The following is a 24,273-nucleotide window of genomic DNA, read 5'->3' as shown; positions in this document are numbered from 1 at the left end:
ATTGCTGGTGTGTGGAGGCTCTAGCCATCCCCACCACGCTCGTTCTGCTGGTGGGGCATCCGTGTTAGGGGAAGTGCGGGGAGCCCCGAGTCTCTGCTAAGTTGCCCTCTCCTGCTTCCTTAGAGGTGCCCAGGCCAGTCAGAGGGGCAGGACCCTTGTGGGCTCCCACAGTCCCAGGTTCTAGCCCCACTTCTGCCACTTACAGCTGCTCCTCAGCCTTGGACAACATATCCTCCCGAAGGCTCAGTGAGCTCAGCTTTAAACTGGGGATCATGATCTTCATGTTACTGAGAGAATCAAGCGAGACACTTGCTTGTCCCAGAGTGGGCACACGATGTTAGCCACCCCTCCCGTTTCTGTAGATAATCAATGAAGCTTCCTTAGCGTGGACTTCATGCTCCTGTGGGCTCTCACCCTGGGCAGAGCCAGGAAGATGATTGTCTTTGAAAAGTGGAGCCAGTTCCGCCAGGCACATGGAGCAGCCCTGGTACCCAGTGGCCACCCTGATTCACCCAGCCCCTCCCCAGCCTCCAGTTCTCTCCCATCTCAGGAAGGAGGGACACTTGCCCTTCAGGATGGGCCTCGCTGGCAGCCCTGGCCTGGAGAGGAAGAGAATTTCCCACTTCTCTGGTCCACTGCCCAGGACAGGGAAGGGACAGGGCCGTGAATCTCATGGGACACTTGCACCCCGGTCACCCAGGCCAGCTGTGCCCAAGTAGCTGCCAGTCTGGCTGGAGGCCCACTGGACAGGGAGCACCCCCACCTCAGGGGCCCGTTGCACCAACCCTTCCTCGCACTGTCACCCCCTGCTTCCCCGTGGCTGCCATCCACTGCCTTTCCTTCTGGGACGACACGGACCCCAGCCAGCTCCTCTCCCTTGGCCAGCCCTCCCCACGCTGGGCTCTGCCCTGCTGGAGGCTCTGGGTCCCAGGCCCAGCATCTCATGTTCATCGTGGGCTTCTGACACTGACAGGACCAGACGTTCCCTGGGCTGGGGTGGAGGACCGAGCAGCTTCCCACAGAGACCCAGGGCCTCCAGGAGTGCGGCTGATCCCCCAGCCATGGTGGGATGGGCAGCTCTCCGTGTCCCTACCCCAGCCATCAAGGCTTGCTGCCCTCTCGGTCCTGACAGAGGCGCTCAAGTAGAGTGGGTATTCCAGGGCCTGGATGTTGGAGACTGAGCCAAGCTGGGGTGTTGTAATCCCTGCAGGCTGAGCCGGTGTCTCTAGAGAGCCCGAGGACAGCGCGCTGTGTTTACACAGCTCCTGCCTGTGTCCACCCCGTCCTCTGTGGCCAGGTCTGACAGCCAGCCCTCCACCTGTCAGGCCAGCAGGATTTTGAGGGATCCCTCGTCTACTGCTTGTTCTCTGCTGTGGCTGGTTCGGGTCTGAGAACTCAGGAGGAGGGCTCTCGGGGCTCTGCAGGTGACACTCTGAGTTGTGATGGTCTTGGTCCCATCTGATAAGCTCCTGCCCTGCCTGCCTAACCGCCCCCTCTGCCCTCTGCTTCCTCCCAGGAGCTGGCAGCAGAAAAGGCCAAGGCAGCAGCCGGGGAGGCCAAGGTGAAAAAGCAGCTCGTGGCCCGGGAGCAGGAGATCACGGCCGTGCAGGCGCGCATGCAGGCCAGCTACCGGGAGCACGTGAAGGAGGTGCAGCAGCTGCAGGGCAAGGTGGGCCGTGGCTGCGGGGGCATGGGGCGGGGCAGGGAGGGCTGGAGCAGTCCCCACAGGGCGGGGGAGGATCTGGGGGGGGGGGGGTCTTGAGGATCTGGTTTGTTTTTGGAAGGTTTGTTTTTGTTTGTTTCATCTGGCCAGATGGTGACAGCAGCCTACCATGTGTGTGTTCAATGTTAATAACCAGGAAGACGTAAAATACATTTTAAAGAACACTTTTTGAAAACAGCCTGGTCCCCAGTGGCCAGCCCTGTGTCCCATCTCGCATCAAGTTCTCAGCCTCCACATGACCCTGGAGTAATGCTGGGTCTGCCTTCTCCACTCAAGGTTGGGAGGATCCCATAAAACAAGAGGGTTTTATATACAGCTGAAAACTGTGCAGCTGTGGCCTGGGGCTCGAGGCCGGTGAGTGCCTGTCCAGCCTGGCCTGTGCAGTCAGAGTCCTGACCTTACCTCCGCCAACCTGCGCTCTGCTCCTGGTGGGCCACGGCGTCCTCCCCACTGCACATCTTGGGATGTGCCACTGGAGGTCAGAGGACGGGAACAAGGCTTCCTCAGGGTAATTACAGGTTGTGGCTTGTGGCCGTATGCTTTGTCTCAGGACAGTAACCCAGGGTGGCCTCAGAGACACAGTGCATGGAGCACACCTGGGGCTTTGGCCTGAGCCTTTGGCCACCCGGAGAGCATAAGCCATGAGGCAGAGGAGAGAGAAGGGGCGTTGTGGCTGGTGGTCACTCTCGGCCCCAAGCCCCTGACGCTGGAGCTGTCAGTTTCTGGCCCCTTGTTCTCAGGGGTCCTCCAATGTCATGTGGAGAAGATGGAGCTGTCAGGGCTTTTGTCTGTGGGCTGTGTCCTCGCTGACCTTGCCCCAGAAGTTGGCTCTTTTTGTAAGGCCCAGTGGCACTCTGATGCCCCATCAACGACTTTTCAGATCCGGACTCTTCAGGAGCAGCTGGAGAACGGCCCCAACACGCAGCTGGCCCGTCTGCAGCAGGAGAACTCCATCCTGAGGGACGCCTTGAACCAGGCCACGAGCCAGGTGGAGAGCAAGTAAGCTCAGCGCTCCGGGTCAGACACTGACGGTGCATCCCGGGGGTCTCCAGAGTGGGGAGGGTCCCCAAACCTCGCGAGGCTGCAGCGGGTACCCTCCAGTTTCACACGGAGTCTAGGGCTGGCTGTGCTTCTGCACGCCCCCATTCAGGGCTCCGTCCTGATCCTCCATCTCTTGTCTGGGTCTGAGCGGCTGAGCCTTCTGACGTGGGGCCCACGTGCTCTCAGGCGGTCAGGCCCCAGGGAGAGCGAGTGAGCTCCAGCTTGCCCGTGTCCCATGGCCATGTGATCAGTGCCCCTCAGTCCTGGCTGGTGCCGGCGTCTTGCTTTCCTGGAAGAGCAGATTCTTTTTCCATGTCTGTCTTCACAACATGCCGACGTGAGGCTTTTAAAAACTCCTGATTGTGGCCCAGAGTATCAAGGCCGAGCAGATTGTTCAAGACAAGAGTCACATGTAGAGCGGGGCTGCTGTGGGCCTGAGTGCCTGGATTCTGCACTGGGGATGGGTTCTCCTGTGCTGGAGGAGACAGTGGCTTCTGCTGCACTGGTAGTGAGTGTCGTCTCAGCACACAGGCTGGCAGCCTGTGGAGTTCTTGTTGTCAGTATTGCCTCTCGGGTGCTAAGTGCTGGGACGTCACAGTGAGTGGGCCGAGCCCAGAGGCAGCACTTCACATCACCGTGTTAAGGACACCTTGGCTCTCTTCTCAGTCCCTGGGTTGACCATCACCGTCTCCACAGGCTGGCCCAGAGGAAGCCTCACTGTGTTGTGTTTTGATTCATATTTCTTTGTCTTCCCTTGGCCTGAAGTGTCCTGAAGGGACTTCCTGGGGTTCTGCATTATGCCTGGAGCGCCCTTTCTTGCCAGGAGGAGAACTGACTAAAGCAGAGAGTGCAGGCACCCTCAGTCCTTGAGCTGGAAGTCGGATGGGAACATCGGCCCGGGAGCTGGACCGGGAGGGAAGTCTGTGCCCACGTGTCTGTTCTTGCTGGTGGCCCCACTGGTGCGGAGTGAGGTCTGAAGGCCACCTTCCCCAGGCCAGTCCTTTGGTCTGGAGGTCTCCTCTGGGTGTGTGTGTGCGCACGTCTTCATATCCATCCTGGCCCAGTGACGGGTTGGAGGTTTGGGGCTGTGGTTTCCTCAGCAGCCACAAGCAGAAGGTGAACGTGGGGACAGAGGAACACTGTGGTTCCCTCTCATGTAGAATCTGCTGCGGCCTCCATCCTGGGGGCTTGTCACCCTGAAGTGGTGGCCGCTGACTCAGTTTGTGGAAGCTGTGCCCCTGTGGGATGGGTGTCCCCTGGCCTCTCCCGGAGCTCGAAATCTGTCCCAAGGGGCCACCCACCCAGCCTCCCGCCTCCATCCCAAGCCGCTGGAGTCCAGCTCTCACGTAAGCTCTCCAGTGTTGAATCTTGGTGGTGTAAAGCACAAGCTGACTGCCTCACAGAGGGCTTTAGGGTGGCCTCCCCTGGTGCAGATGAGGAAACCCAAGTCCAGAGAGGTGGGACCCGCCCACCTCCCCAGCCAGCAGAGCAGAGCTGGTCTTGGCCAGGTTTCCTGCCTCCTGGAGTTGTGGACAGTCTTGTCTGTCTCCTTCATCTTGTCTGGTACTGTCCCTTGGCTGGACAGTCGGTCCTCCCTTAAAGAGGCGTCTTTTGTGCTAGTGAAGGAGGCTAGCGTCTAATTATGCTCCTCACGCTGGAAAAGGCGGGTCGTGGAGTGCCCCTCTTTTCCTGTCAATCAAGTCTCCTTCCCCAACTCGTGAACTCCCTCCCCCGTCCCGAGACCCAGCTTTTGTGCAGCGTTGGAGGGTGTTTTGTACAGTACCTCCGCCTCCCACTTCGGGTGGCCTCCCAGCCTGGCCGTTTTCCAGCCAGCCAGCAAAGCAGAGCACATGAACTACAGCGGGCGCTGCCTCCGCCCTGCAGGGGGTGTGGAGGCGAGTCAGCCTGCTTCCTATGGCTTGTTTGGACCCAGATCAGCAAAGAGAAGGGTGTCTTGCCTTTCTTCTGTCTGAATCTCCAGCCGTTTCCGGGAGAGGCTCCGTGGGATGCTTTAGTGCACACCCTGCTCTTTGCTCTCACTGGTCCGTACACCGTGCTGGTAAAATGACATCTTCAACAAAATACACATCAAACCCCACATGGCTGATAAGGCAGGAGGGGCTAGGTAATGGCTCTGAGACTTGGGCAACTACTTAGAAAAGAGCAGGTGCCCTGGAGGGAAGGCTCAGACCACCAGTCCCGTCACCCAGGGGCAGCTCTCAGGGCTGGCAAGGGCTGACTTGAGCCCTCTTCTCTCAGTCAGTCGGGGGCTGGTGACTGTCTTGCAGGCAGAATGCGGAGCTAGCCAAGCTCCGGCAGGAGCTCAGCAAGGTCAGCAAGGAGCTGGTGGAGAAGTCGGAGGCTGCCCGGCAGGAGGAGCAACAGCGGAAGACTCTGGAGGCCAAGGCAGCCACCTTTGAGAAGCAGGTCTTGCAGCTGCAGGTGAGTCGGGGTGGCAGCCACCTCAGAGCCCCATTCACCCCTCTCACCCAGCCTATCCTCAAAGCAGGGATGGGCCAGGGCTTGCCCGGCCACGCCAGGTCATCTCTTCCCAGCCATGACTGTGACAGCTGGCAGCTCCTGCAGGGCTGGGGCTGGCACCCTCGACCCTGACCTCGTTAATAATAGTGATAGCTAGCTACCATCAAATGGGTGCCTTCCATGTGCTAAGCATTATTCTAAGCGCCTTACAAGCCTTAAGTCAGCTGATTCTTATTGGAACCTGTGAGGTCAGTACTCATATTATCTGTAATTCATCCATAAGGAAACTTGCACAGAAAAGTTAAGCAACTACCCCATGTTCACACAGAGACAGGATGTGAACCCTGGGCCTAGCCCCGGAGCTGTTTGTCCTCCCATACTTGCCGCCACCTGTGGTACCACAGCTCCGCGGCCATAGCCAGCCAAGCTGACGCAGCCTCTGGCTTCAAGGCCGGGTCGGTGTTCTTCCTTTTAGCCTCTGGATGTGGCCTGGAAGCTCTTATTTTTCCGGGAGGATGCCCGTTCTCCAGAGGGTGAAGATTGTCCCCCTGTCCCCAAAGTGCACTGGGCAACATCCAGGGTGGTGTTACCCTAGGGGCTTTGCCGCCCATTGGCCTGATGACTCCTGGATCCCCCAGCTGGCCCGTTTGGGGGCAGGATGACTGGGCGTGGGGCAGTTATCACGGGTGTGGGGAGCCTTGATGTCACACCTGCTGTGCATTTAACTTTTCTGGATAACGAGGAAATCCTGGTGACCTGAAGGGCTTTGGGGCCTTTATCGGCTCAGTCATTGGAGCTAGGCTGGAGCACATGGGGCTGTGGGGCTGTCTTGTTGAAGGGACTAGAATGACAAGCACAAAATTAAGACTGATGTTTGAGTGTGTACAAGGGACTACAAGAGAATAGGGACAAATAAGCATGGTGTGGATTGTTTGGGTAGAATTGAGATGGATAATTTGGTGTTTGCTGATTTGCATATAAAGCAGACCCACCCAGACCAATGAGATCAGAACCACTGGGATGGGCCTGGCTATGACTATTTTAAAGGTTCATGGACAGTTCTCTGGCTTCTGGGGTGGAAACCTCCACTCGGGTGCCTGGGTTGTCACCATCACGTGTGCCATTTCTAAGGACCCAGCCTGGGGCCAAAGCCTGGCCTGGCTCTCACCAGTAAGCTGCAAACTCTGAGCATCTCCTACCCCCTCAGGACTTAGGGTCTTTGTCCTCAGCCTGGGGCCACACGAGAGTCCGTTCTTTCCCCTCTGACATGAAAGATTCTGGGAACAACTGACCACGGGTGGTGAGGGAGGCCAGGGTGTGTAGTTGCCTCGTTGGCCCTCATGGCATTGACAATGAGGCCCCTGGTGGCTGCTGCTGGATTTTAGAGCCTCAGTTCCCCCATTTGTAACGTGGGCTTGAGTGTAATATCTGTCTCATGGGATGGGTGGGGATTAACCATGATGACACGCACACAGAATGCTTAGAACAGTGCCTTGCACAGAAAAAGAGCTCAATAAATGTGAACTTCATAAGGTTCCACTCAGGAAATCGCCAGGTGAGCCTGGAAGTTTAGGTTACAGGAAGCATCTCTGTGTGTCATACTGAAGTGAAAATGGAGCTTTTTCTTTATTGTGACTGCCCTTCACCTGAGGCCCCTTCACTGTGAGCCCACTCTTCAGGGGCCAGGGTGGGTGTGGCCCCCTGGCCTTTTCCAGTGGATCAACTGACTTTAGAAATGCAGAAGGTTTTGTAAAGCTGGCTGGGGTAGGATGGCAGGGTGTGAAGAGCTCTCTGCTCTCCTTGACCTCAGAGCTAGGTGAGAGTCCAGTCTCCCTCCAGCAGCCTCATGGCCCTCTTCCCTTCGCGGTCCCCAGGCATCTCACAAGGAGAGTGAGGAGGCCCTGCAGAAGCGCCTGGACGAGGTCAGCCGGGAGCTCTGCCGCTCGCAGACCAGCCACGCCAGCCTGCGGGCAGATGCTGAGAAGGCCCAGGAGCAGCAGCAGCAGATGGCCGGTGAGGGCGGCGTCTCAGCTCAGAGGCTCCAGCGGTGTCTGTGCGGGGTGCGGGTCCGTGTACCATCCCTGCCCCACTGCCAGGTCGGAACCGTAAAATGGGCCAGCCCTGTTGGCAGTGAGGACAGCACTGGAGCCTAGCCCCTGCCCCTTGGGAAGTCCCAAGTCAGGGATTGCGTCCTATCAGGGGAGGGAATGGGGGCAGGGGACGGAGCCTGTGAGGGCTGGAGGTGGGGGTGGAGCCTGTGGGGGCTGGGTGTGGGGCGGAGCCTTGGGGACTGGGCTTGGGGGCGGAGGCTGTGGGGGGCGGAGGCTGCGGGGGTAGAGCCTGTGGGGACTGCATGCGGGGGCAGAGTCTGTGAGGGCAGGGGCGGAGCCTGTGAGGACTGGAGGTGGGGGTGGAGCCTGTGAGGGCTAGGGAGGAGGGAGAGCCTGTGAGAGGTGGGGGTGGAGCCTGTAAGGAATGGGTGAAGGGGCAGAGCCTGTGAGGGCTGGGCTCGGGGACCGAGCCTGTGGGGACTGGGTGTGGGGGCAGAGCCTTGGAGACTGGGCTTGGGGGCGGGGGCGGGGGGGGGGGGAGGCTGTGGGGTCTGCAGGCGGGGGCAGAGCCTGTGGGGGCAGGGGCGGAGCCTGTGAGCACTGGAGGTGGGGGTGGAGCCTGTGAGGGCTAGGGAGGAGGGAGAGCCTGTGAGAGGTGGGGGTGGAGCCTGTGGGGAGTGGGGGCGGAGCCTGTGGGGAGTTGGGGCGGAGCCTTGAGGAATGGGTGAAGGGGCAGAGCCTGTGAGGGCTGGATGGGGGGGGCGGAGCCGGCGGGGGTGGGGCAGGGGTGGTGTACCTGGAGCTGTGGTTGTGGGTGAGCTAAGGGACTGCTGAGGTTGTCACTGACCTTCTCACCTGACTTCTGGATCTTTCTGGTGCTCCCAGCTCGCTCAGCCGGAGAGGCAATGTTTGGAAGGTGGGCCTATGGTCCCCATGGGCACACAGGTCGCTTTCCCAATCAGGAGAGGGTGGTGAAGTCGGGGGTACTGAGGGCCCCTGGAGAAGTTGGGCAGACAGTGACAGCTCAACAGTCGCTTGCTCACAAGAGTATTTCTTGAGGGACTGCTATGGGCTTTGCACTGTTGTGGGCACCTAGGGCTTGGCCAGGAATGAAGCAGCAGTGGCAGGGCCACGTTTTAGTAGGGGTGACAGACATAGGTAGACAGACAAACTCCAGCAGGTTTCACAGCCCTATGCTCTACAGATTTCAAATAGCCAGCATGAGCTAGAGCAGGGTTGGCAAGCTGTTTCTGTGAAGGGCCAGATAGTAAATGATTTTGGCCTTGTGGGCCAGACGGTGTCTCACAACTGCTCAGCTCTGCTACCATACAGCAGACAATATAGAAACAGACTGTTTGTGTTCCCGTAAAGCCTTGTTTACAAGTCAGGTGGTGGGCTGGGGTGGCCTGTGGGCCTAGTTTGCAGACCTCTGCTCTGAATGGTCCAGGTGTGGCTTTAGATTGGGTGGTCAGCGAGGCTGCTATGAGGCAGAGGAGATGTTTAAGCCAAGGACTGAATGACAGGAAGGGGCCGGCCTCACAGACACCAGGAAGGGGCAGAAATGGCCATCACAGGGCCCCTGAGAATGGGAATGAACTTGAACTTGACCTGTATAAGAAACAGACACACAAGGTCAGCAAGCATGACTGGAGCAAGAAGGCAGGTGCCCGGTGTGGGGCGAGGTGGGCAGAGCCCAGTGACCCTCCCTGTGAAGAGTTTGGGTGCTGTGTCATGTGATGGGAGCATTTGGAGCATTTGAGACAAGGGAATGGCATGATCCTATTTGCACTTCTGGATGCTCCAGCGCTGTGACGAGGGGAACGGGAGCTCGGGAGTGCTGGCTTCAAGTTGCCTAAGCACTTCATTTGGAAGTGGCAGGCGGCTAAGCCTGGGTTTGGGGATGAGACCAGGGCTGGGAGACTTTGCAGAGTCATAGATACATGGATCATGTTTAGAGCCATGGGATGACTTGTCTGAGGTCACTCAGGGAAAAGGACACCCCAAGAAGACTCGTGCAGTTGGTCTCAGCTAATATGAGCCAGTCTCCTAGAGAACGAATTTTTAGAAACTGCAACTGAAATCCATTTTAGATTTCTATCATTTTCCCATGAGTGATCTGAGGCATTTCATTTTGCCCTAATGTGTACTGGAGAACAGAACCAGAGTGTGACTTGGTCTCCAACAGCCAGTAAGATGCCCCATGATCAGAAGTATGTCTACAGCCCAGACACACAGAGGAGGCAGGGGAGGGAGCCCCGGTGCCGTGTGCTGAGGGGCAGCAGGGGGTGGTGGTGTCCCGCCCAGGCATTTCCTGCCCCTCACCTGCTCTTGGTCCCCTTCTCCTCAGAGCTGCACAGCAAGTTGCAGTCCTCCGAGGCGGAGGTGAAGAGCAAGTGCGAGGAGCTGAGCGGTCTCCACGGGCAGCTCCAGGAGGCCAGGGCAGAGAACTCAGAGCTCACAGAGAGAATCCGGTCCATCGAGGCCCTGCTGGAGGCGGGCCAGGCCCAGGATGCCCAGGTCAGCTGGCACCTCCCTGGGGCCGACGGGAGGGGAGGGAGAATGCCATGGAGTCCTGACCTGCTGACGTGTGGAGAGAGCAGAAAGTGAATGAGCCCCGCCCTGACTAGTTGCCGTACCAGTCAAGTCTCGTGGTGACCAAAGAACTTTCTGTCTCTTATTCCAGGCCAGCCAAGCAGAGGCCGACCAGCATCAGGCCCGGTAAGCAGAGACAGAGGGCTGCGGCCTCAGCACGGGCCAGCCCAGGACCCCGGGCCCCCGGGCTTTCAGCGGGGCACCCAGTTCCCCTGGGGAAGAGGCCCTTTCAGAGGCCCCTGCCTTTCCCCCATTCCTCCAGTGACTCTGAGGACGGGGGATAGGCCTGGGCAGAAAGCAAGGCAGCCTTGCAAATAGGTCCTTGCGTACACTCGAGGAGCAAGACTCATCTGTGTGGAGAAAGGCAGGCGCCTCAGCAGTGGGTCGGACCTTTTGCTTCCTGCTCTTGATTGGAAAGGACTAGCTGGTCGGAGGTTCTCTCCGTTTCTACAAGGCGAGGGATTTTAGGGACTGAGATCATAAATGGAATAGGAAAAATGGTTACACACCTAGAATGGAGAGCCTGGGAGGTCGCCCCAGCTTTTTGCACAGATTTGGGACATCAGTGCAGTTCAGAGCTGACTAGGTCGCAGGGTTGTCCGCGAGGTAACTTCACTGCTGGCAGACATTGTTTTCCCCCACTGTCGCCAGCCCCAGCACCAGGCCGCCCTCTGGGACTGTTTGCTGTTACTAAGGCCGGAGCCAACCCCTGGGTGGGGCAGCTCAAGTCTGGGAGCTGGAGTCCTTGGGACCCTCATCGCTGGTGTGTGCGTCCCTAAGCAGATACCCTTGGGCTTGGGAGGTGGGTCCTGGCTGCCGTGCCTAGGGCTCCACAGGGCAACCACCAGGGGGCGAGGCACGGAGGGTGTCTTCCATCCCCATGCAGATGGTCAGATGAGTCCTGGGCCATCAGCCGACAAAGTTCCCTTGTTCTGGCTGCTGCCACCACTGAGTCACCTCCCCTCTGCCTTCCCAGGCCACAGCTCATGTTCCCTGGCCTCAGGCTCCTTGGTTTGGGGGCTGGGGCAGGAAGCCAGCCACCCAGAGGGCCCAAAACACCTTGTAGAAGACCCAGAACCAAACCTTCTCTACCTTTCCCATTACACTTTTTTCCAGAAGGTTGGGCAAATTTTGTTTCTTGTGATATTTGTTGGAGTAGAGAGGTTGTGTTTGGGTTTTTGCTCTTGTATTTTAAGATCAGATTCTTAGATCACACAGCAAATTACTTACTAGGGCACTTAAGTCATGTTGCAAATAGTGTTGATTCTAATTTTTTATGTTATGCAGATGTTTGCCAGAAATTGGCTTTTTTATTACCTTCTTAGACAATTTATCTGAAAGTTGTGTCTAGGCCAGGCCATCCTGTTCTGGGGTGGAGATGAGTGATCCAGCCCCAGATGTTCTGGAACTCGGGCAGTCACCACCAAGGGGGTGTGTCTATGTGTCCTTGCCCCTGGCCTGCTGACTTCCTCCTCGGGGCCTCGTTCTTTTGGGGCCGTTTGCTGGAGGCAGGCTGTTGCATAATGCAGAGGGCTTGAGGGAAAAGCTGTGAGGGGTCCCAGTGGAGCTTTGAGGGTGGGGTCAAGGTCTTGTGGGCTTGAAACCAACATCCAAGAAGTCAACAACTGTCTTCAAGGCGGCATGCAAACTGTATTTAGAATAAAATATGAGGTAGTGCCACGGCAGGAGTCCGTTCCCAGATAGGGTGTGGGGACAGCCAGCACGCTCAGCCCACACTGAAAATGAAACGTGCAGTCCTAACGTGCATGAGAATGGTGTTTTTCAGAAAGTTTCTGAACCTGGCGCACGATAAGAAGTGCAAACATACATGTCCCTATCTGGTTGGCAGTGGCCAGCGCCCGCCTCCCCAAGGCTGATGGCAGCCCCTGTGGCAGGGACGTCCTCCAGCGGGGCTTCTTTCTTGTTTTCTGAGCTGGTCTAGTCGTGCTCATCACTTCTGGACTTTAGATTTCACATGGCTCTGGGGCCTTCCCTTTCCTCAGTCTTAATGCAGAAGATGACATAGTAAAGTGTCCTTTTGAAGGCTGTTCCTCAAGAACCTGCCCTGAACTCATCAGGAGGGAGCTTAGCCACCTCTTTAGCTCCCATCGTGCTACTCACAACTGAAAGCCCGCCTTCCTCGGGGGAGTGGGGGGCCTCCCTCCTCCTCAGGTCCCTCTAGTACTGTCAGCCTCTCACTTTCTGGGTGATGAGAGTGGGTGAGGCCCACTAGGCCCTTGAATCTGGAGAGAACCGTGACAGCATGGGACCGACATCTCACCAACCCCGTGAAATGGGTCATTTCAGGCAGATTCCTCAGAGCCCGGGTGCAGAACTGAGGGAAGCCGTTGGGTCTCAGCAGTTAGGTTTTGGACAAAGGATGGTCCCACCCTACCTAGTGGGGAGCCAGTAGTGGCCTTTTTTGAACTGATGAGGGCCATAGCGTCCAGAGGCTCAATGGGTGTGCAGGTGACAGCACCATGTGAGTCTCTAGCTCAGGTATCCTCTGAGCAGGGCTAGCCCGTGTCTTTTGAGGCCAGGTGTGACCACAGGGAAGAGCCAGCCAACATGTTCTGTGGGGACAGAGCAGGACCAGGTTGAGCAGGACCAGGTGCCACATACCAGGCAGCAGGACTCAGTTCACTAGAAGAAAAAGCATCCTGAAAATCCAACTGTCTGGGGCCCATCCCTGCACTGGCCACTGTGGCTGCCCTGACCTCTGCAGTCCCAGCAGCCAGCATCACCAAGTGGGACTCTAGTGGCCTCTGAAGTCTGCACCCTGGCCCCTGGGCTCTCTGTATGAGTGGGAGGAGGGGCTGGGGCAGCTGCTCAGGCTTCCCTGGAAGATTGTGCCCTGCGAGGTGGTTGAAAGGAACGGGAAGGGCCTGACCCCAGCCTGGCAGGTACTCCTGGCTGGGCCGGGCGCGTGGGTGGAGGATGGTACCCTCCCGACACAGGACGTGTGGGCGCTGCGGCTCCCTGGAGCCCAGCAGTGAGCCTGCTGTCTCCCTTCAGCCTCAAGGAGCTAGAGTCCCAGGTGTGGTGTCTGGAGAAGGAGGCCACGGAGCTCAAGGAAGCAGTCGAGCAGCAGAAAACGAAGAACAACGTGAGTGTTGAGGGGTGTGTGTGGGAGCTGAGTTTGAGATGGTGGGCCTGGTGTGTAAAAGCTGCCCCGAACTAGTCAGGAAGGGGCTTAGCGACCTCTTTCCATCCTATCGGCTACTCACGGCTGAAAACCCTCCTTCCTTTGAGGAACTGGGGGCCCCCCTCCCCCTCAGGTCCATCAGAAGTTCCAGGGCTGACTCCCACTGGGTCAGCTTGGGTCAAGTGCCCAAGCGTTGCATCCCCTCCACGGGGACAGAATGTGCCAACTGGCCTGGGTCATGTGATTCCCTCGGAGTGGGAGAAGAGGGTGGGGAAGCTCTTATTCTCTGTGAGGGGTGCAGAAGAGCCTCAGCTGCGTCCTCCCCACTGGTCTGCCTGCCCCCGCCCCTCACAGAGCCCGGGCTTGCCGGCTGCCTGTCTGCTGTTCCCCAAGGAACCCTCGCCTGTGCCTGGGTTGGCCAGAGCCGGCCGAGAGGTCAGGGCTTGCTGTTTGGTGGTGGGAGCCTCTCCTCTCTGAGGAGCCCGGCAGACTCTCCTCGCTGCTCCTTCAGACCAGAGTCTCCCTGAGAGGCCACCAGCATCCTTATGCCCTATGCCACGGCGCCCCGTAGCAGGCTGTGGCACCTTGGCCTGTGTTAGTGCTGCCCGAGAGAGGCCCAGTGGACATGGCCAAGAGAAAGAGCATTTTGTCCCTTTGGAAGCCCCCTGTGCAGTCTCTGCTGAGACCGACAGGCAGCTCACGGGCGCTGTGTAAGCGGCTGATCCGCCTGGATGCTGACCTTTGTCATGTCTCCCCTCCCAGGAGCTCCGAGAAAAGAACTGGAAGGCGATGGAGGCACTGGCCTCGGTGGAGAGAGGCTGTGAGGAGAAGCTGCGCTCCCTGACCCGGGCCAAGGTCAGAGTCCTGTTAGCAGCACCCGTGTGGTTTAGCAGACCACGCACACTGTGTGCAGAGCAGCCCCAGCCTGGGAGTGTCTCGGAAATCCACGCCAGGGGCTACGAGGCCGGCACACAGGCCGCTCCTGCGTCCTCCTCCTTGCCCTCCTCTCTCTCCGTCCCTTCCTTTCATTTCTCTTTAAAATTAAGGGGGAAAATGTACCTCAATTGCTTTTTTTCTGCTTGGCGCTTTGCCGTCAGGGGGCACAGGCTGAGAGGCCGGGGGAGCCGCGAGCCCGCCTGGCTGCCTGCCTCTGAGTGGGCCAAGAGGGGGCCGTCTTCGTGGACTTTTTTCCTGTTGTTTTTCTCCCCTGATGTTCTGAATGATCCTGCTGCTTTCTCAGGCCCTCTGAAATCATGGCCCAGGGGCCTCTGTGATGGATCTTGACAGTAAGTCAGAGGGGAAGGACGTCTTTAGCCCCAAGCATTTAGGCCCTGAAATCCATGTTGGTCCTGTACTCAGTGCCACCAGGTGGGGGAGTGCAGGCATCCCAGTGCCTGGGGCCCCCACATCACCCCTGGAGCCTGCACTGAGGCTCTGGCTGGGGATGTGTCCTGCAGCCGCAGCAATTGGAGGCCTCGCCCACCCACTTTCACCACACACTTCCGTCCCTGGTGACAGGCCCTGGGCAGCCAGCCCTCCTTCCCCTCCCAGCCTTGTTCATGCAGAAGGAATGTCTGTCCTGTTATCCACAGCTTTGCCATGATTTTTCTGAGCCTCCCAGGAAGCCTGAGGGTTGTACCAATTGAGGCCCCTAGACAGGCGGGAGGTGGAGGGCTGGCCCTGAGTCTTGCTGTGGCAGCTGCACTTAGACTCCCCAGAGGTGATCCTGGAGCCTGTCTGGCCTTCTCCGGAGAATGCAGAAGCTGTGACCAGAGGTGTCGCCTGACTTGTGGTCATGCAGCCAGATGAAGACAGAAGCCAGGTCCTCTGGCTCTCGCCTCAGGCTCCCATGACTGGGGAGCCTGAATGGTAGTCGGGGTCCATGGCAGGCCATGGCCATTGTCTGTGGATCACTGGGCTAGCCAAGAAGGATCCACTTCTGAGACTTGAGTCCAGACCATGTGGGTGCTGTGGTCAGGCTGGGCGTCCATTTGGCAGCCATCCTCCATATGCACGGTCCACTCGACAGCTCTAATCCAGTCGGAGTTCCTAATGCCATCCTGGGGCTCAGGCCGTGCCAAGATCATGGTAGGGCTGGCGGCAGCTCTCCTAGCTGGGGACAGGTTATTAGATAAGACTCCATTTTAGCCAGAAATCTTCTGCAGCCACCCCGCAGGGTGTGGGGAGGGGTGTTATCTGTCCCCAGGGGACACTGCTGACTAGGCTTTACTTTATAGCTCCTTCAGTCCTCCTCCGGTTCCTTTTCCATGCTTTGAGTGGGAGCCTGAACGAGGTCGGATGGGGGCTCTGGCCCAGCATGGCCATGGCGTGTGTCAGGCTTTGGGAGAGATGTGACCCCGACCGGCCCTTATCCCCACTGAGCTGGTTTCTCGCCCTGCAGAGTGGATGCTGCTCCTCCCTCCCTCCGGGGGGCCGGGCTGGCCGCTCCTAGTGGCCGGTAGCTCCCAGCTCTGGTGGCTGTTGGGAGATGTGCCTCTCCTCTGCGTCTTCCCTGGCTCCCACAGTAACTTGGGTGCCCATGCGTGCACACGTGTGCACACGCACACACGCACGTGGAGACCTGGGAAATCGAGGGCTGATGGAGCCAGAGTGCCTGCTGGGTGGTGTGGGAGAAACCTGCACCCGCCACGTGGGCCGCCCCTAGCCCCCTTCACTCAAACTGAGTTGGTTTAAAATTGACCTGGCACAGGCCCGGCTGGCCAGACCCTGCCCTGAGGTTAAACACCCCTGCCGCTGCCCACGGAGCCACCTGTCTTCTTTGATCCTTGTCCCTGAAGAGCTGAGGACGAGCCTTCTGGGGAGTGGAGACGCAGATGTCTCCATGAACACTCCCTGGGGCTTGCCTTACACCTCCAGGCTGAACAGCGCCCTCCCCCTGCCCCTCAGGAGGAGTCAGAAAGGCAGCTCAGCCTGACTGAGGCACAGACCAAGGAGGCCCTGCTGGCTCTGCTCCCTGCGCTCTCTGACTTGACACACCAGGTAGGAGGGCAGGTGGCTCCTGCAGGACCCGCTGCTAATAGGGAATGTCGCTGGGCCCACCTTGCACGTTTTTCCTGCAGAATTATGCCGAGTGGTTGCAAGAACTCAAAGAGAAAGGCCCTGAGCTTCTGCAGCAGCCGTCAGCTAACACTGAGCCTGTCTCGGTAAGCGTGGGTTGCCAGGGCTGCCCCGTCCCTGGGAAGGGAGGGTGCCCAGAGTTGCATTGGGCAGCTGGGAGAAACCTTAGTGTTCAGCTAATCAGATCCCTCTTCTGCCCTCTGCCCTCAGGACCTGGCCTCTAAGCTGAGGGAGGCTGAGGAGACCCAGAGCACCCTGCAGGCCGAGTGTGAGCAGTACCGCACCATCCTGGGGGAGACGGTAAGGCGTGAGAGGCGGGGCCTGTGGCGAGGCTCTTGGCTAGGCATCCAGCAGGGGGCTTCTGGGAAAGAGAACTTTCGGGGCCTGCAGGTGGTGGTGTGGAAAAGCCCACTGGCCCCCTGGGATTGAATGGTGGCTCTGTGACCTTGGGCAAATCACTGCCCCTCTCTGGGGCCCATTTTGGGTGGTAAAGGGGATGGATAAGGTGCTCAGATCTTCATTGCTTCTAGGCTGAGGAGAGGGCCGAATTGAAGGTTTGGGGCTGGCTCTTGGGATGGAGACGCTTGGTCATAACAAGGAACAGTCTGGGAAAGGAAGAGGGGAGCGTTTGGCTGATGGTGGGTTTAAAGCCTCTGTCTCTGTGACTCCAGAAGCAGTGCTAGGTCCAGCCCTCCCACTCTGACCGACCTTGTTCTGTGTTCCTCATCCTGGGCCACTGAGGTCGGCGCTGGTGGCAAACTCTTTCTGGTCACAGACCTCATTCCCCTGTGTGGTCCACAGCCAGTGTTCACACATTGGCCAGAAGGCCCTACACCAGGGCCATGGCCCACCCTCCTCCCTACATGACACTGCCCATGAAGAAATCAGAGCAGGGCCATGCTGGTGTCTGGGCGGCCATCATGGAGGAGCTGAGGGGACAGGAGGCGGCAGTTGTGTGTTTATGTGGGGTGGGGCCTCAGCGGAGAGGGCCCTGCCTCAGTGCCCCGTCCCCGCAGGAGGGCATGCTCAGAGACCTGCAGAAGAGTGTGGAAGAGGAGGAGCAAGTGTGGAAGGCCAAAGTGAGCGCCACGGAGGAGGAGCTCCAGAAGGTACGGGCGGCCCTCTGACTCCCTCTAGGGTCCAGCAACATGAGCATCGCTCCTGGGAGGGCCACCTTCCCTAGGAATTCAAACCGAACGTACTCGAGACAGACAGCTGGGTCAGAATTCCGTAAAATCCCGGGGGAGAGCTGATGGGATCGTGGGGGTCTCTTGGGAGACGGGAGTTCAGTCTGCTGGGTTCTGGTGACAGCATATGAAGTGTGATTGCAGAATGACAGCTAACTTCTCAGTCTTAGAGAGACACCCCCCCACCCGGCCCACCCCCGGGAAGAGGCTGCTGGGTCACGCTCAGAGTGGGCGGGCACCACTGGGCCTCCTGAGAGGTGGGGCCCGTCCTGCTCGGGGCCCAGGACAGTCTGTGAGGAGACGTGGTGCTGTGTCCCCAGACAGATCCCCCCACAGGGGCTCATGTTTGACGGGCCTTCCCCTTACCTTGTAGTCACGGGTCACAGTGAAACATCTCGAAGAGATTGTAGAGAAGCTAAAAGGAGAACTTGAAAGTTCAGATCAGGTATGTGTGGGGGGCTCTGCTCAGAGAGCTGCTTTCCTTAACGTTATTACAGAGGCTGCTGTAGTTCTTTTCCCTCGTAGACCACATGTCTTAAGAGAGGCTAAGGGATCTCATCAGGCCTGCTTTTCCTTAACGAGAGCCGCTTACAAGCTCAGAGGGGCCTGGGATGCTGTGGGCCCTGCAGAATGCCTAGCCCTGGGAAACGGCTTCTGCAGTGGCCTTCTGGATCATGGGATGTGTGCGGGGTGGCCCCCCTGCTCTCTCCAGGCATATAGTCAGCCCAGGCCTTTGAGAAGGTACCCCTGGTATCCACCTAGCAAGTCAGTCTAAAAGCTCTCCTCTCCCCGACTGCTGAGGTCTGGGAACACGTCAGGACCCGGGAGTGCTGAGGTTCGGGGTACCGTTTCCAGTGAGGTATTATGTTGCCCTGGGCTCACTTCTGCTGGCCTTAGTTTGTCCGATAGCTGATGGGCCATGGAGGTGTCCTTCGGCCCTTATCCCAGGGCCGGCCAGACTTGTCGCCCCATTGCCCTATTGCCTGAGGTTGGTGCCCTCTGCTGGCCGACTCGAGCCTCTGACACGTGCACGTGCCTGTCCAGGTTAGGGAGCACACCTCGCAACTGGAGGCAGAGCTGGAGAAGCACATGGCAGCGGCCAGCGCTGAGTGCCAGAGCTATGCCAAGGAGGTGGCAGGGGTAAGTCTGCCCAGCGGAGTTTCGGGCCTGCCCAGAGCTGCTCTTCCTCACAGCTCTCGTCAGCAGGGGTTCAAAGTCTGAGTTCTCAGGCTTCTGGCCCAGGCCTTGCACCGGCCAGCCTAAGGAGGCGTGTCACGGGGCAGATTTCCAAAAGGCAACCCTGCCGACAGGGCAGGGGTGAAGCCAGGTCAGCCTTGCAGCAAGAGAATTCTCTGTCTGCTTGGTGACACCCTTTCTGGGCAGAATGGATTTAAATCTGATACTGGTTTCTGACTGTCCGGGAGCAGAAAGCACAAACCTGGCGTCCCTGATTCTGGTTTGATCTCAGATTGTCGGCCTTATTTTGCAAGAGACAATCGGAAACATTTGCAAAGGCCCAGGACCAGGTGTGTAGTGATAAGGTCCTTCCGCAGCCTCAGCAAGCAAGGGCAGCTGTGGGCAGCCCTGCGCCTGCGTGCCACCCTGCCCTATGACGCCCTCATTGGTGGGCTCCGCGGGTGTGCAGGGCTTTGCAGGGGTGTGCAGGTGCCGACTCACAGGAGCTCGTTTTCTGCTCTCTCCTTTTTCCCTTCCCCTGGGTCTGTGTCTCTCCAAGTTGAGGCAGCTTTTACTAGAATCGCAGTCTCAGCTGGATGCAGCCAAGAGTGAAGCCCAGAAACAAAGCGATGAGCTCGCCCTGGTGAGTGAACCGGGTGTGGGGCAGGGGTGAGCGCCAGTGGTTATGCGCGTGGGAGACCAACGTCCAATCGGGCTTGTAAGTCCCATCAAACGTAAGCGGCGTGGTGGGGGATGTGCACCGAGCTACTGTGCGGGCAGCCTTTCTCGGGCCTGCTGGGGCCTCCTTGCCTGTTTGCCCAAACCCCCGAGCTGGGCCTGTGGCTGCTGGGACCACCGTGCTCACGCTCTGCTTCCCGCCTGCCTGGGTGCAGTCTGGCCCCCAGTCAAGGCATGGGAGCTCAGGGCTGGGACCTCTGGGTGTTTGACGCCCTGTGAGCCCAGTGTCACCTGAGGCCCCTCTGGGCTTGAGCACCTGTCCGCCCTCTGGCTCTCAGCACATGCCTCGCCCTTGGTGGAACTCAGGTTTCTTCTCCCCTTAGCGGTGGCTCACACCAATCCAGCGAAATCCCCAGGCTTGCCGGGGGGCCTGCTCCACGCCCGGCGGTACCCGGTGCCCGTTCACAGATGTGCAGAGCTCCCTGGCCGTGCGGGTGGCCTCTGGGTCCGCCGGGTTTTCAGCCTTGGCGTCTGAGCCGGTCCTCGCTCCTCGGCAGGGTCAGCGCAGCCTTACAGAGGCAGGCGCCACCGTCCCAGCGCCAGCTTCGGGGCTGGGGCTGCAAGCAGGAGCCCGTAAGGTCACAGCCGTGTTCTGTTTGATCTGCACGTTTTTTTTTTTTTTTACATCTTGAATTCATTGTCAACATTTAGAAATTGGGAGCTTTTGAGTACAAATGTACACGTCTGGTTTTCTGCGAGGAGACCCGAGGTCTGGTCCACGGGGATGACATTCCCACAGCAGCCGCACACCGTCTCCGTGGGGGACCCCCCTACTGGTCATTCGGGCCTTACCTAGGACTGTCGCAGTGGAGGGTGGGGACTGCCCAGGCCAAGTCACCACCTGAGCCCAAGGGCCACTCACGGAAGCCGTTGCCGAAGCCGGGTCTAGGGGACAGGCAGAGGCAGCGGGCCCAGGCCAGGGGCACGTGCGGAGGAAACACCCCTGCGTTTCTCATCGTCGCTGGACTGCACAGTTTGGCCTCCACCTTGGGGGGCTCTTGGGAAGGAGGAAGTGTGGGGGTAGGGTCCTCGGAGCAGGACCTTTTGCGTGGGGGCTGAGACCACGTGCGTTCCCTGGGGAGCTCATGCCAAGGGTCCCTCCAGACTCCCTGACTGGAAGCTTTCCCTGAACTTCATGGGGACGTTGCTGCCTCCAGATTTGAGGCTCCGTGGTCTGCAGAATCGAGGGAGACCAGTTGTGTCACTTGCCCCCAGCAGTGGAGCTCAGGGGTGGGTGTACCTTATTAGGCAAGAGGGACATCTCGTAATCTTTTTTAAACCCTGGAAAGGGCTCTGAACTGCATCTTGAAGGAGGAAGCCGGGGCAGAGGTGTGTTGTCTGTGCCGAGCCCGTCGGTGCCCCCACTTCCTCTTGGCTCCCTTAATGCGGTGTGCGCTGCGTCCGTCAGGGCCGCCCGCTCCTGGGAGGGCTCTGTGCCGGCTGGCCTGGGAGCAGCACATGGGTCTCCATGTGGGGCCAGCCTGGGCCCCTCGTTGGCCCCTAGGCCTCAGTTTGGCTCAGGGGAGGGGTCGTGGCGCTGGCCCCCTGCCCCAGTGAACCTGCACAGGAACTCTGACACAGGTCACAGCTACCAAACCAGGTGCCCCTTAGAGGCTCCGGGTGCTGAGAGTCTCAGCGGTCCTCCCGAGGGGTCTGTGTGTGTGCATGCGTGCGAGGCGGGCGTGCACCTGGCAGTGTATGTGCACAAACCCACCCCTCCCTGTTTCAGGTCAGGCAGCAGTTGAGTGAGATGAAGAGCCACGTAGAGGATGGTGACGTGGCTGGGTCCCGGGCTGCCCCCTCAGAGGCCCCCCCAGCAGAGCAGGACCCCGTCGAGGTTAGGGCGGTGAGCTGGGCCCCAGATGTCTGTCACTAACCGCCCCATGGGTCCCCTGCACCCCCGTCAGAGCGCAGGGACGGCAGGACTGTACTGAATGGACACCAGTACTTGCAGCCTCCACGGCCCACCCTCCCCACCTCGCTCTGCTCACGTGCCCAGGCAGCAGTCACCCAGGTTCTGAGGAAGCCACAGAGCAGAGGAATGGGCAGGGAAGGTGGCCAGGCAGGGAGGTGCCGGGCTTGATGCTGATAACGTGTGCGAGGGGCTGGAAGAGGGATGCAGGGCAGCCAGGCCTGCGATTAGGGCTCTGATCCCCCGCTGTGGCCCTTGCTGGGACGTCACTAGCAGGGCGCCTGCCCTCTAGATGTTTAACCCAGTAACTGCTGCCGAGAGCCCTCTCCAGGAGGCAGGGGCCTGTTGCCAGAGGAGCAGTGGTGTGGCTGCTGGGTGGGGAAGCCGCTGTGGGGCCAGGCGGGGCTTGCACGGTGGCTCTGAGGCACCTTGTCCTGTGGGTCTCGCTAACAGTGCCCGAGGTTAGCAGAGGTCCCGTCAGCATCTCTCTTCAGCCACCCGGGGGCTGAGGCACCGTCTCCCCGAAATGGGGCTCTGGAAACGACTCATTTGGCTGGCCGGTGGGCAGACAGAGGCCAACCCTGCTAGCAGAGGCAGGGAAGGGCTGGGGGAGCACTAGAAGCAACTAGAAGGTCGAGCCCCCAGGTCTCAGCCTGCCCAGAAGCCCCGGCTCCCAAGAGGGTCCTTCACCAGGTTCTCACAGTGTTTGCGGTGTTTCCACACAGCTGAAAACACAGTTGGAGCGGACAGAAGCCATCCTGGAGGACGAGCAGACACAGCGGCAGAGGCTCATGGCCGAGTTCGAGGAGGTCAGGCCCTGCCATGCGGCCCTAAGGCATCAGCTTTTGGGCCACAAGTGTCAGGCCTTCTGTGTGTCAGGAACGGTGGGAGGTGGGCGCAGGTCTGTGGGTGGGCCGAGCCTCATCCCTCCCCATGGGGTGTGGCTGCGTGGTCGGTCCCCTGCCACCTGTCCACAGGCTTGAACTGTTGTCCTGTCATGCTGGGTGCCCTCCCGTCCCCAAGCAGGCTTGTCGGGTTTGAGAGACGTCTGGCGCAGCCCCCCTCCTCTGACCCCGCTGCCCCCTTTCTGCCAAGGCCCAGAGCTCGGCGTCTCGGCTACAGGAAGAGCTGGAGAAGCTCCGCAGCGCCGGCCCCCTCGAGGCTTCAGAAGCAGAGGAGGCCACAGAGCTGAAGGTAGTGGGTGGGGCTGCTGCAGCGTCCAGAGCAGGGCTGGGAGGGGAGAGCCAACGCCACTGATTGTCAGCTCCTGGGGTGGGGGTGGGAGTGGGAGAGGAGTCATCCAGAGGCCCCTCGAGCAGGGTCCAGCCTGATTTGGTGGGGGGAGGTCCCTAAACGTCTAGTGTCACTTACAGCAGCCACTAGTCAATGTAGCTATTTAAATTTAAATATTAAAATTGAAGTTCAGTTCCTTAGTCACTCTAGCCACGGCAGGTGCTCAGCAGTCCATGCGTGTGTCCAGTGCTGTGTTGAACAGTGTGCATGAGAATGGCCCCAGTGTCACAGGAAGCTCGCCGGGCAGCGCTGGTAGACGGGACACAGACAACTGTAATGCAGGCTGTTGGCTCCCCGCCGTCTCTGCCTGTCTCTGGATGACGAGGATACAGCATCCTCACACCCTCAGGGCCTCCCAGGGCGTCAGGTCCCATGGGCATAGCCAGGTGGCCTTCCTGCTGCGTGTCATGTGAACGCTGATCCCCTTCGACCCTCTGACCCACAGGAGAGACTAGAAAAAGAGAAGAAGTTAACAAGTGACCTGGGCCGCGCTGCCACCAAGCTACAGGAGCTTTTAAAGACAACCCAAGAGCAGCTAGCAAAGGAGAAAGACACAGTGAAGAAGCTGCAGGAGCAGCTGGATGAAACAGTGAGTGTCTGGCCAGGCCAGCACCACTGGCCTTAGCTCAGCCCCACTGGGGGTGGGCCCTGCCCCACAGCAGGGTGGGCTGGGAGTCAGGGCTGGGCGTGATTCTAGGAGCCCCAGGACTCCTGGGGGAGGGAGGGGGTGGGGACAGAGACTTCTGAAAGCAGGCATGGGCACGCAGCCTGCCAGGCCCAGCCCCCACCCTCCTGCCACTCCCCTCGGTGGGCAGCATGTCTCTGACCCCCACTGCCAGCCCAGGTCCTCACTCTGTAGCCTGCGGGTCCAGGCCCCTCGCTCTCCTCTGCATCCTGCCTGAGGGTCTCCTCCAGCCCCAGGAGTCAGCTCTGGGTCTCCAGACGTGCTGGGCTGGCTGTGCTCTGAAGGGAGTGGAGTGGTGTGGGGGTGTTATCCAGGGGACTGGAGGTCCCTGGGAGTTTGGGGTAACTGCTCCCCTTGGCTCCTTGACCCCAGCCTCTTCCTCCCCCTGCCCACTTTGTTCGCAGGACAGTAGCAGCTCAAAAGAGGGCACCTCTGTCTGAGTCGTCTCTGTGGAAAAGAAGTTACCGTTCAACTTACCAAAATGCCTTACACATTCCTTACGAATAAATAAACCAACCGACACAGCGTTATCCAGGCCCAACTTCCAGTAGGTCGGAGAAGCCATTAGAGACGAGAGTCTCTTAGAACCACAGAAATAGATCTTCCAGACCCCCAGTTTGTAAAAGAACCTTTGTCACATTCGATAAACACTATTCCCCAGGACCAGCCCTGGCCCACCGCCGAGCAGACGCCAAAGCCCTTATGGGCTCTGTGACAGACCCCAGGGTGTGTGCTGGGGAGGCCGGACCCTCGAGGTATCTGTATGGCAATCAGTGCAGTTGTTTTGTTGTTCAGGGGTGGGGTCGGGAGGCGGGCAGACGGGGGGTGAGTGTAAGGCTGTGGAGCAGACTGGAGGGTCCCAGCCCAGCCAGGCGGCAGCCCCTCAGCCAGAGCCGATGTGTGACCTCCTGGATGTTAATGCCATTAAAACCAACACTGTCGCCCGGCGCTGCCGTCTCATCTGGTCTTCTGCTGGGACGCCCCACCTGGCGGCCGGGCCAGGATGAGGAACGAAGAGGGGCTGGCTCCCTGGGGAGAGAACAAGTGTGCTTCTTGGTTTCTTTGAAGTCAGGGGAACAGCAGCTCTGTCTAGAGTGGGGGTGAAACTCATTGCTTCCTGGTTCCCCCCATGCATTTCTCACCATGCCAGCGCAGCCCCACTGCCCACCTA

The 24,273-nt window shown here is 59.2% G+C and overlaps 1 protein-coding gene across 8 annotated transcripts in view; it reads left to right on the top strand.

Moving 5' to 3' along the window:
- The window catches only part of RRBP1 (ribosome binding protein 1), a 67,377-nt gene extending 43,327 nt beyond the window's left edge, over positions 1–24,050 (top strand). For 2 of the 8 annotated variants that reach the window (XM_087445650.1, XM_087445653.1), the window contains exons 5-24: positions 1,517–1,669; positions 2,604–2,722; positions 5,053–5,206; positions 7,120–7,258; positions 9,644–9,813; positions 9,980–10,014; positions 12,904–12,994; positions 13,796–13,888; positions 15,941–16,033; positions 16,114–16,197; positions 16,322–16,411; positions 17,128–17,220; positions 17,672–17,743; positions 18,343–18,438; positions 19,034–19,117; positions 20,942–21,049; positions 21,850–21,933; positions 22,220–22,318; positions 22,863–23,006; positions 23,507–24,050. In XM_087445650.1, coding sequence (XP_087301776.1) covers positions 1,517–1,669; positions 2,604–2,722; positions 5,053–5,206; positions 7,120–7,258; positions 9,644–9,813; positions 9,980–10,014; positions 12,904–12,994; positions 13,796–13,888; positions 15,941–16,033; positions 16,114–16,197; positions 16,322–16,411; positions 17,128–17,220; positions 17,672–17,743; positions 18,343–18,438; positions 19,034–19,117; positions 20,942–21,049; positions 21,850–21,933; positions 22,220–22,318; positions 22,863–23,006; positions 23,507–23,542 — 2,037 coding nt within the window. In that variant the 3' untranslated portion in view covers positions 23,543–24,050. Of the gene's footprint in view, positions 1–1,516; positions 1,670–2,603; positions 2,723–5,052; positions 5,207–7,119; positions 7,259–9,643; positions 9,814–9,979; positions 10,015–12,903; positions 12,995–13,795; positions 13,889–15,910; positions 16,034–16,113; positions 16,198–16,321; positions 16,412–17,127; positions 17,221–17,671; positions 17,744–18,342; positions 18,439–19,033; positions 19,118–20,941; positions 21,059–21,849; positions 21,934–22,219; positions 22,319–22,862; positions 23,007–23,506 lie in introns of all 8 variants that reach the window. The other 6 variants (XM_087445646.1, XM_087445647.1, XM_087445649.1 and 3 more) reach the window with 5 other exon arrangements.
- The last annotated feature ends 223 nt before the right edge of the window (positions 24,051–24,273 follow it).

Source organism: Ceratotherium simum, chromosome 21 (genome assembly GCF_057802395.1).
Source record: "Ceratotherium simum simum isolate JZ-2026a chromosome 21, ASM5780239v1, whole genome shotgun sequence".
NCBI lineage: Eukaryota > Metazoa > Chordata > Mammalia > Perissodactyla > Rhinocerotidae > Ceratotherium > Ceratotherium simum.
The sequence above is the reverse complement of the archived record's forward strand: the minus strand, read 5'-3'. Positions and strand labels throughout refer to the sequence as shown.